The sequence below is a fragment of the Pelophylax lessonae genome (genome assembly GCF_965119305.1).
Source record: "Pelophylax lessonae genome assembly, chromosome: 2".
Lineage (NCBI taxonomy): Eukaryota > Metazoa > Chordata > Amphibia > Anura > Ranidae > Pelophylax > Pelophylax lessonae.
This window is the reverse complement of record NC_138769.1, coordinates 621,529,830-621,544,839: the sequence shown is the minus strand read 5'-3', so window position 1 is coordinate 621,544,839 and position 15,010 is coordinate 621,529,830. Positions and strand designations below refer to the sequence as shown.

General features: G+C 44.2%; 1 protein-coding gene across 1 annotated transcript in view; it reads left to right on the top strand.

Moving 5' to 3' along the window:
- The window catches only part of LOC309548218 (calcium uptake protein 2, mitochondrial-like), a gene marked incomplete at its 3' end in the record, with an annotated part of 354,686 nt that overhangs the window by 228,014 nt on the left and 111,662 nt on the right, over positions 1-15,010 (top strand). The window contains exon 2 of the mRNA XM_082248172.1: positions 7,155-7,299. Within this exon, the coding sequence (XP_082104298.1) occupies positions 7,155-7,299 (145 nt within the window). The remainder of the gene's footprint in view (positions 1-7,154; positions 7,300-15,010) is intronic.

Genomic DNA, 15,010 nt, shown 5'->3' with positions numbered 1-15,010 from the left:
TTCAGTGCTCTGTCTTGGTAATATGTTTTATTTATTTTTACTGATGATTTGCCTACAGGCCATATGTCTTAGACGGACAAATGTTTTATGTGACACGATTTTTCTTGTACCTTTTTTCTACTGCTCTTTCATGTGTGTGTTTGAAACTATTTTAAAATAAAGATTATAATAAAAAAAAAAAAAATAGCATCAGGGTCTATTTAGTAAAATACTTGCCTTTTGTAGTCTGCCAATTTTCCTTTGGGGTTTTTATCTATAACTTAAATTTGCTTACATCTGAAGAACAGTGCTTTCTAAAAGAAAATTTGTCATCATTGATTTCAAGAATGACATAGCAACAAGAGTTAGACAAGATGAGTTTTGGGGGTCTTTTTGAGGACATGTTGTGATTTTCTGTTTTTTGTTCTGGAGGGTATAGAGAAGGAAGACTGATCTTTTATGCTGAGAGAAGACGCTGATAAAGTAAGATAAATTGGTCCGTTTAAAGCAGGTGAAGTCGTTTGGTGATGGGTATTCTAACCATATGAAGTTACACTACTTCAGACAAGATATGGTGCAAAACTTGCTTGTCTTTCAGCATCTATGAAAATGGAAACAAGATCTGCTTCATCTGTTTGATCTAGAACTCCAGTGTCTACATTTGTATAAGTTTAGCTGCATTGGTATTTAATGGAGGTCAGTGTGAGAACCTAGGAAGAATTAAAGGCAATGCCGTGAGAAAAGCAAGATTTTTTTTTTTTTTTTTTGTCTTGTCAGTTTTAAGTTAAATCCTGTATTTCATGCATTTATTCAAATTGATATGCTTTGAATCATACCTCCTTTTATTAGGAAAAATTTAATCAAGATTATATAAGTTTTCCTGAAGGCCCTTCACTCTATGCTTCCTACGGGCTGAAAGCGCTTCTTAATTGCAATTTGAAGATCTTGACCAAAATTCTTAACTTTAGACTTAATTACATTAATAAACCAGGGCTAAATGAGTTTCATGCCCCATCAATCTACCGACATAAACATACACAGGTTATTATCCAATATTCATGTTCAAAATCAGAATCTAGGCTCTAGAACGGTAGTCACTCTAAACATCGAGAATGCTTTTGATGCAGTGGGGTGGCCGCATTTGTGGGAACAGCTCAGGTGAATGGGCTTTTAGCTCCAGTTCATAGATTAGTTAAAAACTGTATAAAGCAGTCCAATGGCTTCTGTACGTCTTGGTGGCCTTCCTTCGGCTACTTTTCATCTTTACCAAGATACCAGGCGGGGCCTACCCTCTTTCCAATGCTTTTCATCTTAGCCATGGAACCCACAGTGTGGGCCTCCATGATTTCCTGGATGTTTTGTGTCTCCTGAATGACACAGGTCGCGCTCTACAAAGGGCTTTTTAGGTCCTGAATGATTTTTCCCGGGTCAACAGCCTACAAGTCAATTTGCACAAATCATTACATTTTTCCATTGATTCTAACATCAAAACCTTTTGGTGCATATAGTGGGGGGGCCTCTATTTGCTTCCCTCTGGTACCCTCTGCTTCAAATACAATATACCCTCTTATTACTATTTTGGATATCTCCACGTTTCTTTAGTAGCCAATTTATTCAGCGCCACTTGGATCTTACCTGCTCAGATCTTGAACTATTGCTTCAAGCCACTAATATTCAGACTCCAGCCTCTGTCTATCACCAGCACCTCTTCATGGCTGCCATTCCAGAATGATCTAACCTGAGACAAAAGTGGCAGGTGGATGTTTCTGATCTGGACGAGAAGGACTGGTTGGACATATGAGACCTACCTTTCCAACACCCAGTGTCTGCCAGAGACAAACCTATGCAATTGAAAATCCTGCATTGTTCATATTTTACCGCTTCACAGGCTGAACAATACTCCTTGGCCGGCTGGCAATGTTCCCAAATTACCGGTGACTTCTTTAATAAATTTTGGGTCTGCCCAGCAATCTACCATTACTGGGTTGCTATCAGCATTAACGTCAACGTTGTGGCCCAAATCTCTAATATCCTGTCGCCCAGGATCTGCCTGTTGGGTTTTGTGGAAGACTTGGTTCCCACCATGGCAGAGAGGACACTCCTCAGTCTCTTTATTTTACACCAGGAAGGCTATCACTGTGTTGAAATAAAATATTTTCCTCCTACTGTCCGATTTTGTATGTGACTTGTGATCTCAAAATGTACATTTATACTGGGATATTTACCTTAATAGGGGTTGCCCCAATAAGTTCTGAAAAGTCTGGAAATGCTGGCTAGATGATACTTCTTTCATTGAGGAATTCTATTTTCTTTGGGGCATCACCTTAATCTGATATTAGCTCTCTTGCATTCGAGCCACACACTATGCGGTTCCTATGGTTCTGTATTGACCTGCACTTGTTTTGTTTTTTGTAGGTTTGCATGCTCCCAGCTGCTCAATATTTGTTTTTTATGTAGGATAAGCCTAGGATAAGGCTTACCTATAGGTACTGTAAATATCTCCTAAACATGTACCGTTTAGGAGATATTTACCTTACATGCAGCCAGTGACATCACTGGCGCATGCGCTCTGAAGGAACGGCCGCTGGTGCCGTTCCTTCAGAGCCCCGTGCCGTGACCGTCTGCTCCCGCGCGTGTGCGCGGGAGTGACGTCACCGCGGCACCCGGCCAATCAGACTTGTTATGGGTTTAAAACCTCTTTAAGATAGAATAGGATCATGACCTTTATGACCCAGTAAGCATTTAAAAATATGAATGCTTTTGTTTTTAACTTTAAGGTCTATACATTCCCAGTGTCCCAATGTAAGGCCATAAGTTCTGCCTGCCTAAGGAGATCACCTTTTTAGCCGGTTTGGGTGCTTTCATTAGTCAGGGGCCTGGCAAGTTACGTTTGTAAGTGTGGCTTATTGATGAAATTTGGGAACTTGAGCTGTGAGCTTTGCATCAGACGTCTCCTAGCTAGCAGAAGTAAAGCAGGTATATATTCTTTAATTAAATGTGTGCAAATAGATACACATTTTACAATAAATGTGGTATCCACAACATCTTCAGTATAAGAAATGCATATATACAGTGATCAGCATGAACAAGTATACCCCAACAGATTTGTCAGAAAATCTTCGCTTTCCTTTCAGAATCAACATTTTTTATGGGACACTATGCTACAAAATACTCCTACAAATGCGGGCCATTGATTGCAACCAAGATTTGTTAATTTGCACACACAAAGTATTTTTCCTAAGAAATTCATTCAAGACTATGTTGCAAAAATGTATACACCCCAATGAAAGTCTTAGGAGCAAAGCTAAATTTGGACAAAACCCTAATTTACAAGAATTCAATTACAGGCAAGTCTAATTATTCATTAAACAGGTGTCCAGGAGACAGTTGATGATAATAAAAGGATGTTACTTAATAAAGAAAACCCCTTCCCTTTTCATGTTGTCAGCAATGGCACCACCTGGAACAGATATATGTCACAATGCCTGAGAAAAAAATATTTTCTTTACACTAGAATGGTGAAGGCTACAAGAAGATCAGCAAAGCTTTACTTAGTCAGAATACTGTAACAAAAGTAATCCAAAAATTGAATAAAGATGGAACCATCTCACAGAGACATCCAGGCCATCCACAGAAGTGAACACCTTGACAGGAGAAAATCGCCATGCAATTTCACTGCACTTAGCTAAAGAAGTAGAAAGCCAAATTGGTGTGATTGTTTCCCATGACACAAGCCCATGCTGAAAAAGATGATGACTACTGGGACTCTGTACTGTGGAGTGATGAGACCAAAATAAATGTTTTTGGAACTGATGACTTCAAAACTATAGCGTCACAAAGGTAAAAAGAAAAATGCATGGTGGCTACAATGAAACATGGTGGTAGCAGTGTCCCTCTGTGGGGCTGCGTGAGTGCTGCTGGTGTCGGGGAGCTGCATTTCATTGATGGTATCATGAATTCACAGATGTACTGCTACCATTACTCCGTGCCCTTGGTCATAGGACACTTTTCCAACATGACAATGATCCAAAACACACATCCAAGTCCACTGTTGCATTTCTCAAGAACAGAGTGAAAGTGATTCTGTGGCCAAGTATGTCTCCTGATCTGAACCCAGCCAAACATCTTTGGGGAATTCTGAAGAGACAAGTTGAGCATTACTCTCCATCCAGCATCCATGCTCTAAAAGAAATTGTTCTTGAAGAATAGAAAAGGATAGATGTTGCAATATGTCGCCAACTTGTTCATTCCATGCTTAGAAGACTTGGCACAGCCCTTACAAATCATGGAGGTCATACAAAATACTAGATGCAGTAGTTTTTGTTGTGGGTTGTGTTCATTTTTGCACTTAATTGATTGTAAAGTCTCATTTTTTTCCTACAAAAAATGACAAACATGTTCTACTTACAGCTCTGTTGCAATAGATTGGCACAGAGCAGCCTGGATCCTCCTCTTCTCGAGTTCCTCTTCTATAAACCTGGCCCCTCCCTCCTGTTAAGTGCCCCCACAGCAAGCAGCTTGCTATGGGGGGGCACCTGAGCCAAGTCACAGCTCCCTGTGTCCATTCAGACATGGAGCCCCGATCCGGCCTCGCCTTCTCTCTCTCTCCCCATTGGCTAGATGACTTTGACAACAGTGGGAGCCAGTGGCTGGACAAAGAGGGACCTCAGGTAAGTATTAGGGGGGCTAAAGGGGGGCTGCTGCATACAGAAGGCTTTTTATCTTAATGCAAAGAATGCATTAAGATAAAAAAAAAAAAACATTCTGACTTTACAATCCCTTTAACTTATTTGAGTAAAACTGAAGATTTTGTAATAAAGGTTACAGTGGGGAAAATAAATTAATTTGATCCCCTGCATATTTTGTAAGTTTGCCCACTTACAAAAAAATGTGTGAAGTCTATAATTATCACAGGTGTTTTTTAAATGATAGACAGAAAATTAACCAAAAATCAAAAAAGAAAAATATACAAATGTTTTAATTTGAGTTGCAGTTCAGTGAGTAAAATAAGGATTTGATCCCTAAGCCAACCATGACTTAGTACTTGGTGGAGAAACCCTTGTTGGCAAGCACAGAGATAATCTTGTAGCTGGTTACCAGGTTTGCACACATCTCAGGAGGGATTTTGGTCCACTCTTCTTTAAAGATCTTCTCTAAATCCTTAAGAGTCCCTGGCTGTAGCTTGGCAACTGGAAGTTTCAGCTCCCTCCATAAATTTTCGATAGGATTAAGGTCTAGAGACTGGCTAGGCCGCTCCATGACCTTAATGTTCTTCCTAAGCCATCCTTCGTTGCCTTGATGGTATGTTTTGGGTCATTGGCATCCTGGAAGAACCATCTTCAGTGTTCTGGCTGAGGGAAGAAGGTTCTCATCCAAGATTTTACAATACATGCCCCCGTCCATTTACCCCTCAATGCGGCAGAGTTGGCCTGTACCTTTAGGAGAGAAACAGCCCCAAAGCAAACACCACCAAAGCATATTTCCACCTCCTTGCTTGACTGTTGGGATGGTGTTCTTGGGGTCAAAGTCAGCAATTTTCTTCCTCCAAACACGGCGAGTTGAGTTAATGCCAAAGAGCTTAATTTTTGGTCTCATCTGACCACAGCACTTTCTCCTAATCCTTCGCTAAATAATTTCAAACTTCAGACGGACCTGTACATGTGCCTTCTTGAGAAGGGGACCTTGCAGGCGCTGCAGGATTTCAATCCATGGCGGTATATTGTGTTACCAATAGTTTGTTTGGCGACTGTGGTCCCAACTGCCTTGAGATCATTCACAAACTCCTCCCATGTAGTTCTGGGCTGATCTCTCACTTTTCCTATGATCATCCTTACCCCATGAGGAAAAATCTTGCATCGAGCTCCAGACCATGGTTATTTTGCATTTCTTCTATTTGCGAATAAACACTCCAACAGTTGTCTACTTCTCGCCAAGCTTTTTGTTGATGGTCTTGTTGCCCATTCCAGCCTTGTGCAGGTCTACACTCTTGTCCCTGATGTCCTTTGACAGCTCTATGGTCTTTCCTGTAATAATGAGGTTTGAATGGAAGAAAGAGATTCTGTGTACAGGGATCTTTTATACACATAACGAGTTGTCGTTAGGAGTACCTTCCTAAATTGACAGGACTAACCTGTGTACCACATGAGCGCATACTGTAACCAGTCTGTGGGAGCCAGATTGTTTTGCTGGTTGGTAGGGGATCAAATACTTTTTTTTACTCATTGGACTGCAACTCTATTTCTACCATTTGTTTTAATGTGTTTTTTTCTGGATTTCTGGACACCTATGTTAAAAATTATAAATCCTTCCCTTCTTTGTAAGTGGGCAAACTTACAAAATCTGCAGGGGATCAAATAATTATTTTCCTCACTGTATATTATTAACCTTACTTTCGTGTAATGGGCTAAACAAATGTTCTATAACTCAGTTTTGTCAAAATTTTGGAAATTGTTCTTGTGTTCATTGAGATATTGATTAAAATCTTACTTTTCAAAAGGAGTATATTCATTTATGCTCAGCACTGTATGTGGAAATTACACCACATCTCTTAAGTGTGAACCTACTGTAATCTGTAAGGATAGCAACAATGCACTTATATATAATAGGCAGGTATGGAGGCTACCCCAGTAACATATAAGAAATCTTGATTTTTAGAAGACTGCTTAAGGCCCCTTTCACACGTTTGGATCGATCCGGTCCACCTGTCCATTTTTCAGGCGGACCCGATCGGGCCACCCATTGTCCTTTATGGGGAGGCAGATATCAGCAGACATGTGTCTGCTGACACCTGCCTGGCATCCAATTCGACAAGATCCTCTGAAAACAGACGTATGGCGATACGTTTGCCATCCGTCCAGCGACTTGGATCGGATGAAAATTGACAGGCTGTCCATTTTCATCTGATCTCCCCATAGAGGAGAGCGGAGACGGACCTGTCATCTGCCTGCTCAGCAGGGATCAGAGAAGCAATCCCCGCTAAACAAGCAGAGTCTGTCAAAATAGGTCTGCCCCATGTTTAAGGAGCCTAAAGCTTTTGCAACTTCCAATGGTTTTAAAAAAATGTGTGTGTGTGTGTGTGTGTGTGTATGTGTGTGGGTAATCTATGCATTTATGTAAGAGTATTTTCCTTTGTCTTTGCTGGTTGCTCTAAATTTTTTAATTTTTTTTTGTTTCAGAAAGAAGAAGTTGCAGATGAGGTGCAAGAAAGGCAGTCACTCCGGAAGTTACGTTTCTTGCAGTTTGCTTCACTGGAGTATGATGGAGAGTCTTACATGACTCCACGGGACTTTCTTTTTTCTGTCATGTTTGAGAGTGTTCAACGTAAGTTATTTTATACAATAAATAAAATGTTTAAATTAAAATGGTCTTCACCCAAGATTCATACTTTTTTAAATTTGTGTAAACCTTGTGTGAAGACATTTATAACCCCCCCCCCTCCCCCCCTGCTTTGTAGAAGCCAAATGGGTTACTTTTCATAGTATTTACATTAAACCTCTTATGCTTATATTGTATTTTTTTGTTACTTAAAATGCCTAGAAGTGTTTTTTAAAGATGGGATACTAACTTCAAATCTGAAGATGGATAATAAACGAGCAATCTTCTGCACTCTTACCCAAGTTCCCATTCATAAGCTGCTAGTAGCACTTTGTGAAAAAAAATATTGTCAGAATACAGGAATACAGAAGGCAACCCTTATTGTAAAAAATAAATGTGTGTGTATATGTATGTGTGTGTGTGTATATATGTGTGTGTGTATATATATATATATATATATGTGTGTGTGTGTGTATATGTGTATATATATATATATATATATATATATATATATATATATATATATATATATATATATATATATAAAAATTTAAAGGAAAAACAACCCTCAAGAGGGAACAGCCCCTCTTAAACAGCAGCCTGCAAAACCTTGTGGCCAAAAGAAGCATCCGCAGATGCCAAAGTATCTACTTTGTAGAATTTGGTGAAAGTATGCACCGACGACCAAGTGGCCACCTTGCAAACTTGAGATATTGATGCTTGATGACGGAAGGCCAGAGAAGTACTGAGCGCTCGAGTAGAATGTGCCGTGACAGGCAAAGGAGGAACCTGAACTGTAATAGAATAGGCCTGAGTTACCATCTGTCTGAGCCATCTGGAGATGGTAGCCAAAGAAGCAGCCAACCCTTTCCTTGGTCCGTCTGTAACCACAAAAAGCAAGTCAGAACTTGGAAGGGACTCCATAGCTGCCTGATGCACCCGAATTGCCTGAACCACATCCAAGGTATGAAACGCAAATTTCTTAGGATAAGCCGGCTTGGGACACAAGGAAAGTAACACAATGTCCTTATTCAAATGGAAGTCAGAGACAACTTTGGGCAGGAATGATGGACAGGGGCGAAGAACCACTTTATCTCTATGGATAAATGGGGACTGCGACAGGATAATGCTGCCAATTCCGATACTCTGCGGGCTGAGGTAATAGCCACCAAGAACGCCACCTTCTGGGACAACATAGGCAAGGGAATCTCCAGAATATTCTCAAATAGAGGTTTCTGGAGAATCAAAAGCACTCAATTTAAATCTCATGGTGCCATGTCAAACCTAGGTAAGGTAGGGGTCACTGAAAGAAATTGCTAAGGCACACACCTGGCGCTTTGTTACTCAAGGCTAACTTCTGCTCAACGCCTCGTTTAAGAAAGGCTATGATCCGAGCCATAGAAAAGGGATCAAGGATGAGAGCCAATCGACTCACACCAAGAAATGTATGCTTCCCACGTACGATGGTATATCTTGCTGGAAGACAACTTCCTTGCCTTCACCATAGTAGGGATCACTGATCCAGACAAACCTCTATCCCTCAGAACCTGGCTTTCATTAGCTAAGCCATTTAAAACCAGCGACTGTAAAGTAGGATGGTAGATCAGCCCTTGGATTAACTGGCCTTCTCTGACAGGAAGCCCCCAAGGGGTGTTTACAGCCACCAGAATGATTTGAAGATCCTAGCCCTTGATTCTTTGCTGGAGCCACGGAAGAAACTGAGCCGAGGATGATACTGGCCTTATCGTGGCCCTCGGATTCCTGCAGCGTCTGCCAGTGACCTCGCCACAAACCTTGGTATCCTCCTGTGGTGCCGAACCTGCTAAAGGAGCCGCATGTAGGACTGTGCAAACAGAACGGTCTTGAAGGTGGATACCACCAGACTCAGAACCTGTATGTAAAGTGGGTCTGTCTGTGTGATAGCAGCCGGTGAATCATGGCCTGTGGCTCCTGAAGTTTGTCCAAAGGAAAGACCTCCCTGGTCAGAATTAGAATCAGACCTAGGTAAATCAATTCCCTGGACAGGTATAGGGGGGTACATTAGGTAGTTCGGACATTACCTGAGCCTTTGCAGGAACTAAATCTGCACAAGGAGAATCGGGACCTAAAAAAACCTGAAAAGGACAAGCTTTGTCCCCCTTTCTGGGTACTCCCAAAATAAACATTTCGATGACCTCCTGGACGTTTACAAAAGAAGTCCACGGGGCTGGAAACCAGTGAAGATGTCCCCTCACCGCAGTAATGGGTGAGGGCAGACCTTCATGCTAATGGGGTCTTGTCTGCGGGTCCGGAGAAGCTAGCTCTAGGCTTACCAGACCAAGGTTGCTTGGAACCTCCTGGGGAAGAGTTGAAAGATCTATTTCCCTTATTCTCCATCCCGGAAGCATGAAAGAATTTTTATGGGCAGAGAAGGAGGCCCCCCCCCCCCATGATGAGGTGCCTTCCCTTTCCTGGATTGTGGCAGGAAGGTACTCTTTCACCCCCCCCCCCTTTGATACCCTTAATGATGTCATCCAGGGTAGCCCCAAACAGGCAATCGCCTTGAAAGGACAGATGATAATGAGAGCTTTCTTAGAGGCTTGGTCTGCGGACCAATTCTTAAGCCTCAGCACGTGCCTAGTCACCACCCCTGAAACAGAAGGTTTGGACCCCAAAGCTGCATCACAAATAAACTGCAGCCCATGAACCAACTGGTCCGCTAAATCGACATAAGCAGTGGGAAACTGCTCATTCTCCAGACCTTGGCGCAAAAGTTTGGCCCATTCATTTGGGATCTGAAACACCAGGGCTGAGGCAGACTGGCCGCAATGCCAAACCAGTAATAGTAAACATGCTGCTTGCCACAGCCTCCGCTTTCCTGTCAGCCGGGTCACTAAAGGACAGGGATTCCTCTACTGGGATCACGGTTGCTCTATTCAACCCAGTAACCAGAGGGTCCACCACTGGTGGACTAGTCCAATTTTTTAGAAGTGACCCCCTCAAAAGGGAAACGTACAGCAAAACGTTTGGGGACTACAAAGGGTAACTTTGGTTGTTCCCATTCTTTACAGGAAAACCTGTCGAAATAAGGCACATAAGGAATAACTTTTCAAGTGCGAGGGGACTTATGCGTACCAAACGACACAGCCACGTCTGTGGCTACATCAGCCACATTCTCCATTTTTAAAGTCTCACGCACTGCAGTGATAAGTTCGTCTACCAGCGCTTTTTCATTCGCTGCTGCGACCATGGAGTAATTAATCTCACTATCTGATGGACCTGGGGGTGTGATATTAAGCCCCCTGGGATGGGCTAAGTCCACTGCGGCATCAGGCTCAGAATCAAATGAGACACACTGAGCAGGGGAAGATGGGGGACACTTCCTCCTGGGCCTTTGCCCACACGCAACGTCCACCGGGGACACTAAGGACTGCAGGACCACTGTCAGTGCAACCATGGGAAGCTGGGGTTCTGAGGGACCTGCTACCTCCATGAGGGGGGTCAGTTGAGATGTGACCCTGAGGCTCCATAAGGAAAGGAAGCTGTATAAAAATGATCTTTTGGCTAAACTAAACTAAATTCCCCCAAAGCTCAGGGTACATATCAGCAGAGAGATAACGGGGACCCCCAAGGATTCACCCTACAGACCGGAGGAGCGCCAAAAATTCGGACCCAGCAACTCCATGGACGCCATCCCCTTTGATATGTCCTGGACACAGGAAGAGGGAAAGGTAGAGGAAGAGGAGGAGCTCCGGCATCTCCTTGAGGCTTCAGTTGTCGCCATCGTCTTCCGGGCTAAGGGAAAATGGCCGCTGTGACATCATTGAGCTTACACAAACATGGCCACCGGCCGGAGACAAGAAATGGCCGCCATGATGTCATTAGACTTCTCTAACAGAATCTTCCTGGTGCCCTCTGCAACGCTGCGCCCTCTGCAAGGCAGGGCATACATTAGGGGAGACTCCACTGCACTCTCTGTACCGGTCTCTGCACTGGGACCCCCCTGCACTACACCCACACTGAAACCAGTAGGGAATGCACCTAGGGGTCTCGTACACTGGGAGCCCGCCATACTATCAGGGCAGGGCACATTATCCCAGGACCCTTACAGAGGGAGGGGGAGATCCCAGGAGTCTCCGCTGCACCCTCTGCCCTGGGACCCCTACCAGATTCCAGATCCAGACAGGGGGGAAAGGGAGAAGGGGAAGCCCAGCTCAATGATTGATTTCAGGATGGGAGGAGGGAACCTGCAGGCAGGTCTGACCGTCCCTGGAGTTTACCAGCGTCCACTCCTTACCCTTCCATGGTGCGGTTGACGCTCCAGACAGAACCCCTCGCCACCGAAGTGGGGTTGTCTGCCAAGGGACCACTGCAACTCAGACCCATGCTTGGTCGTATGAGACCCTGCAAAACCTTTAACACACGGGCCAGCCTCTGTCCATAAGACTATGCCTGTAGCTGTGGTCTGCACACACTCCCTGACTGAACGGGGGGACCACTGGATCTAGATTATCCAGCCCGACAGTTTATTGTAGATCTCCCAATGGAAAAAAACAAAGAAGATGCAAAGGAGGAGAAAAAATTGCTAGCACCAAGAGATTCCAGCCTTACTCCTGACTAGACAGATTAAAACTGATTACCTAGAGCAGAAAAGGGGGTTATATACCAGCTTACCTAATGAAGAGCTGGTGTTTTAAGTAGCCTTGCAAGATTTGAAAGCAACCTTTTTTTTTTTTTGTGTATGTGTGCGCTATTCTCTATGGTTCAATGTGTGTATTGGTCTTTATAGCAGCACCAACCTTTAGAAATGTGTGTTTAGGGTGTGCCCCCCAATCTTTCGTTTGGTGTTTTTTTTTTTTTTTTATATACCAACTGAGGATGGCCCATGCGTGTAGCCAGATGCTTTTTGTTCTGCCTAGTCCTACTTCTGGAGGAGGCAATATAACCCAGTATTTATGATTTATAGAGTGCTGCGTCCATCGATTTAACCCCGACAAATGGATTTTACGTTAAGTACAAAAATCCAATTTTTACCCTCTATATGTGTGTGTTTTTGTGTGTGTGTATATAAAAAGTGGCTGCAGCGCTGATCAGTGTATTCTGACGGGGAGAAGTGGGTTCCGCTGTCAGAAAAAAAAAATTGCGCTCCTGTGGAGATCCCTGCATCCACATCGCTTGTGTGGATGCAGGAATCAGGTCTGTGTATAACCTGTTTAAGACTGGACTTTCAGACTGCTTACACAAAGACTAAAGATGGCCATACATGCAGGCTCGTCCAGCAGGCTGCACGAAAAAAACAACAACTCATTCCCCCATCCACACATTTGAGGGGGGTGCAGGAATCCCTCCTCACTGTGTCAATGTATTCTGATAGCAGAGGAGACAGTTGGACTCCTCTGCTGTCAGAATATGATAATCAGCCCTGCAGCACTGATTGAACTAAGGCTTCATGCACACAGGACATTTATTTTAACTCTCCTAGAAGCCAGCAATGTTTTTTCAGAAAAAATGCCTGATGCTTGTAAAAGTGTCTAAAGCTTTTTCAGGTGTCAAGCTCTTGGGTGTTGATTCATTTCATTGGCCAGACTAAAAAAATTATTCTAGCCATTGAAATGAATTAATGTTCAAGTGTTAAATCCAGTAAGCGTTTAGGCGCGTTTAGCAACGTCAAGCGTTTTTTCTGCCCACACTCTGCTTCTGCTGGATGCAATGGCAGTGAGTTTGTGTCTTGCCTCTAAAAACTTCTGTCATTAAAGGCTGCTTAAAGCCTATGTGTGCATGGACACATGCAAGTGAGTTAAGAGACTGGAGAAAAAAAGCCAGACGCCCCTAGGAGCAGTTGTAAAAACATCCAGTGTGTATCAGATCCACCTATGGCTGAGGCCTGCTGGAAAATTTTAGGCCCAAGTTCAGCCGGTCCCTACTGAACTGGACCAATTCAATCCATCTGTGGCCAGCTTGAGTCCATGTTTAATGTCCCTTTAAATTGTGTGAATTAGATGAACTATTTACTGCACTAACAGATGCCCTTGCTGAATGCATTGCATCAACCCAGCTGTATACAGTATACAACGCTGTGTTTCAGCAGTGGGATGAGAACTTCCCATCCTACTCCTGGAACAATATAGCTGGGCTTGGCACTACTCAGCCATTCATGGGAAGCTTTGTATTCTATAAATCGGCCCTCAAATTTTCCACTCGCCTGCTCGCATTTTGCGAGTGGAAAATTATGTAGGGCGAGTGTGGGGCTGCTCCGGGAGCCACTCAGGGGAAGAGAGAGATAGGAAAGCTGGCCGAATAATGTCAGAGCGGCGGATCATGCCGCTGTAACAGCTTTAATTGTAATTGCCGAGCGCTCGCCGACACACACTGTCCCGCCTCCTAGCCCGGCTTCTTTGATAGACAGAACATCTGGCCAACCAGGACGTGTGACATCTATTAAAGGAGCCGGGCTAGGAGGCGGGACAGTGTGTGTCGGCGAGCGTCCGACAATTACAATTAAAGCTGTTACAAGGTGCGGCCTGACGATTCGGGCAGTCGGGGGCCCCATGGGAGGTTCTGTCTCTGCACTTCAACTTGTTGCAGAGCGGTCTCAGTACATGCTACGCCTACTCCCCCCAGCAGTCCAGTTTCCTGTCTGTCCCGGTAGATCAATGGCATGCGATCGGTCCCCCCATCCACCCCACGCACACAGACTCCTTTTCCTGAGGAGAGGACAGAGACAGTGGACAGCATACAGAGCGGAGAGCTCAGTGTTCGGGCAGAGAACAGGGAACACCCCTGCAAGGGAGCCGTGTATAGCAAGCCCTGCCCCTCCCCTGCAGCCCTAATCTCCCATACGTTCTGTTCGTGACTCCAGCTGGGAGAATCTGGGGATGATCTTGTGTGTGGATGGATCTTACCTTCTGAGTGCAAATCATATGGGTAAAAGAATATTCCCAGACTCCCATACATTACACATACTGCTATGAAAGGGGCTGGTAGGCAGCAGATTGAAATATAGAGCATACAGCAGCTCTAGATCCCGGCTGCCTGAGCCCAGAGGAGAGCAGTCTGGGGTCATAATTGTGAGTAGCAGACATATTTACCCCCCTCTCTCTCACTCTTATCCCCTCTTTCTGTCTCCTCTCTCTCACCTCATTCCTCTCTCTCCCCCTCTCTCTCGCCCCCCCCCCCCCTCTCTCTCTCTCACCCCCCTCTCTCTCTCTCTCGCTCTCATCTCCCTCTCTCGTTTGTATTGCAAAGTGCCCCTTCTCTTGCAAAGGAATATAAAATAATTGAAGCATACAACAATGAATTGTAAGTTTCCCTAAGTCCCTGAGTAACTTGAAATCAAATCAATGTCCCCCTTTGCACACATTCATGACCTAAAGACGTTAACTATTGTTAACATTTTCTGAACTCCTTTCAATTATTTGACACCTTGTTTCTACTTTCATAGGTAGCCTCACATAAAATTGTTCTGCATTAGCAGTCTTTGTATGTTATGCCCTTTACTGCTCTGACCCTGTGATGTGCTTCTTTATGTTCACTAAACATGAACATGGAGGCTGCATTGATGGGCACAGGGGAGGCTGCATTGATGGGCACAGGGGAGGCTGCATTGATGGGCACAGGGGAGGCTGCATTGGTGGGCACAGGGGAGGCTGCATTGGTGGGCACAGGGGAGGCTGCATTGGTGGGCACAGGGGAGGCTGCATTGGTGGGCACAGGGGAGGCTGCATTGGTGGGCACAGGG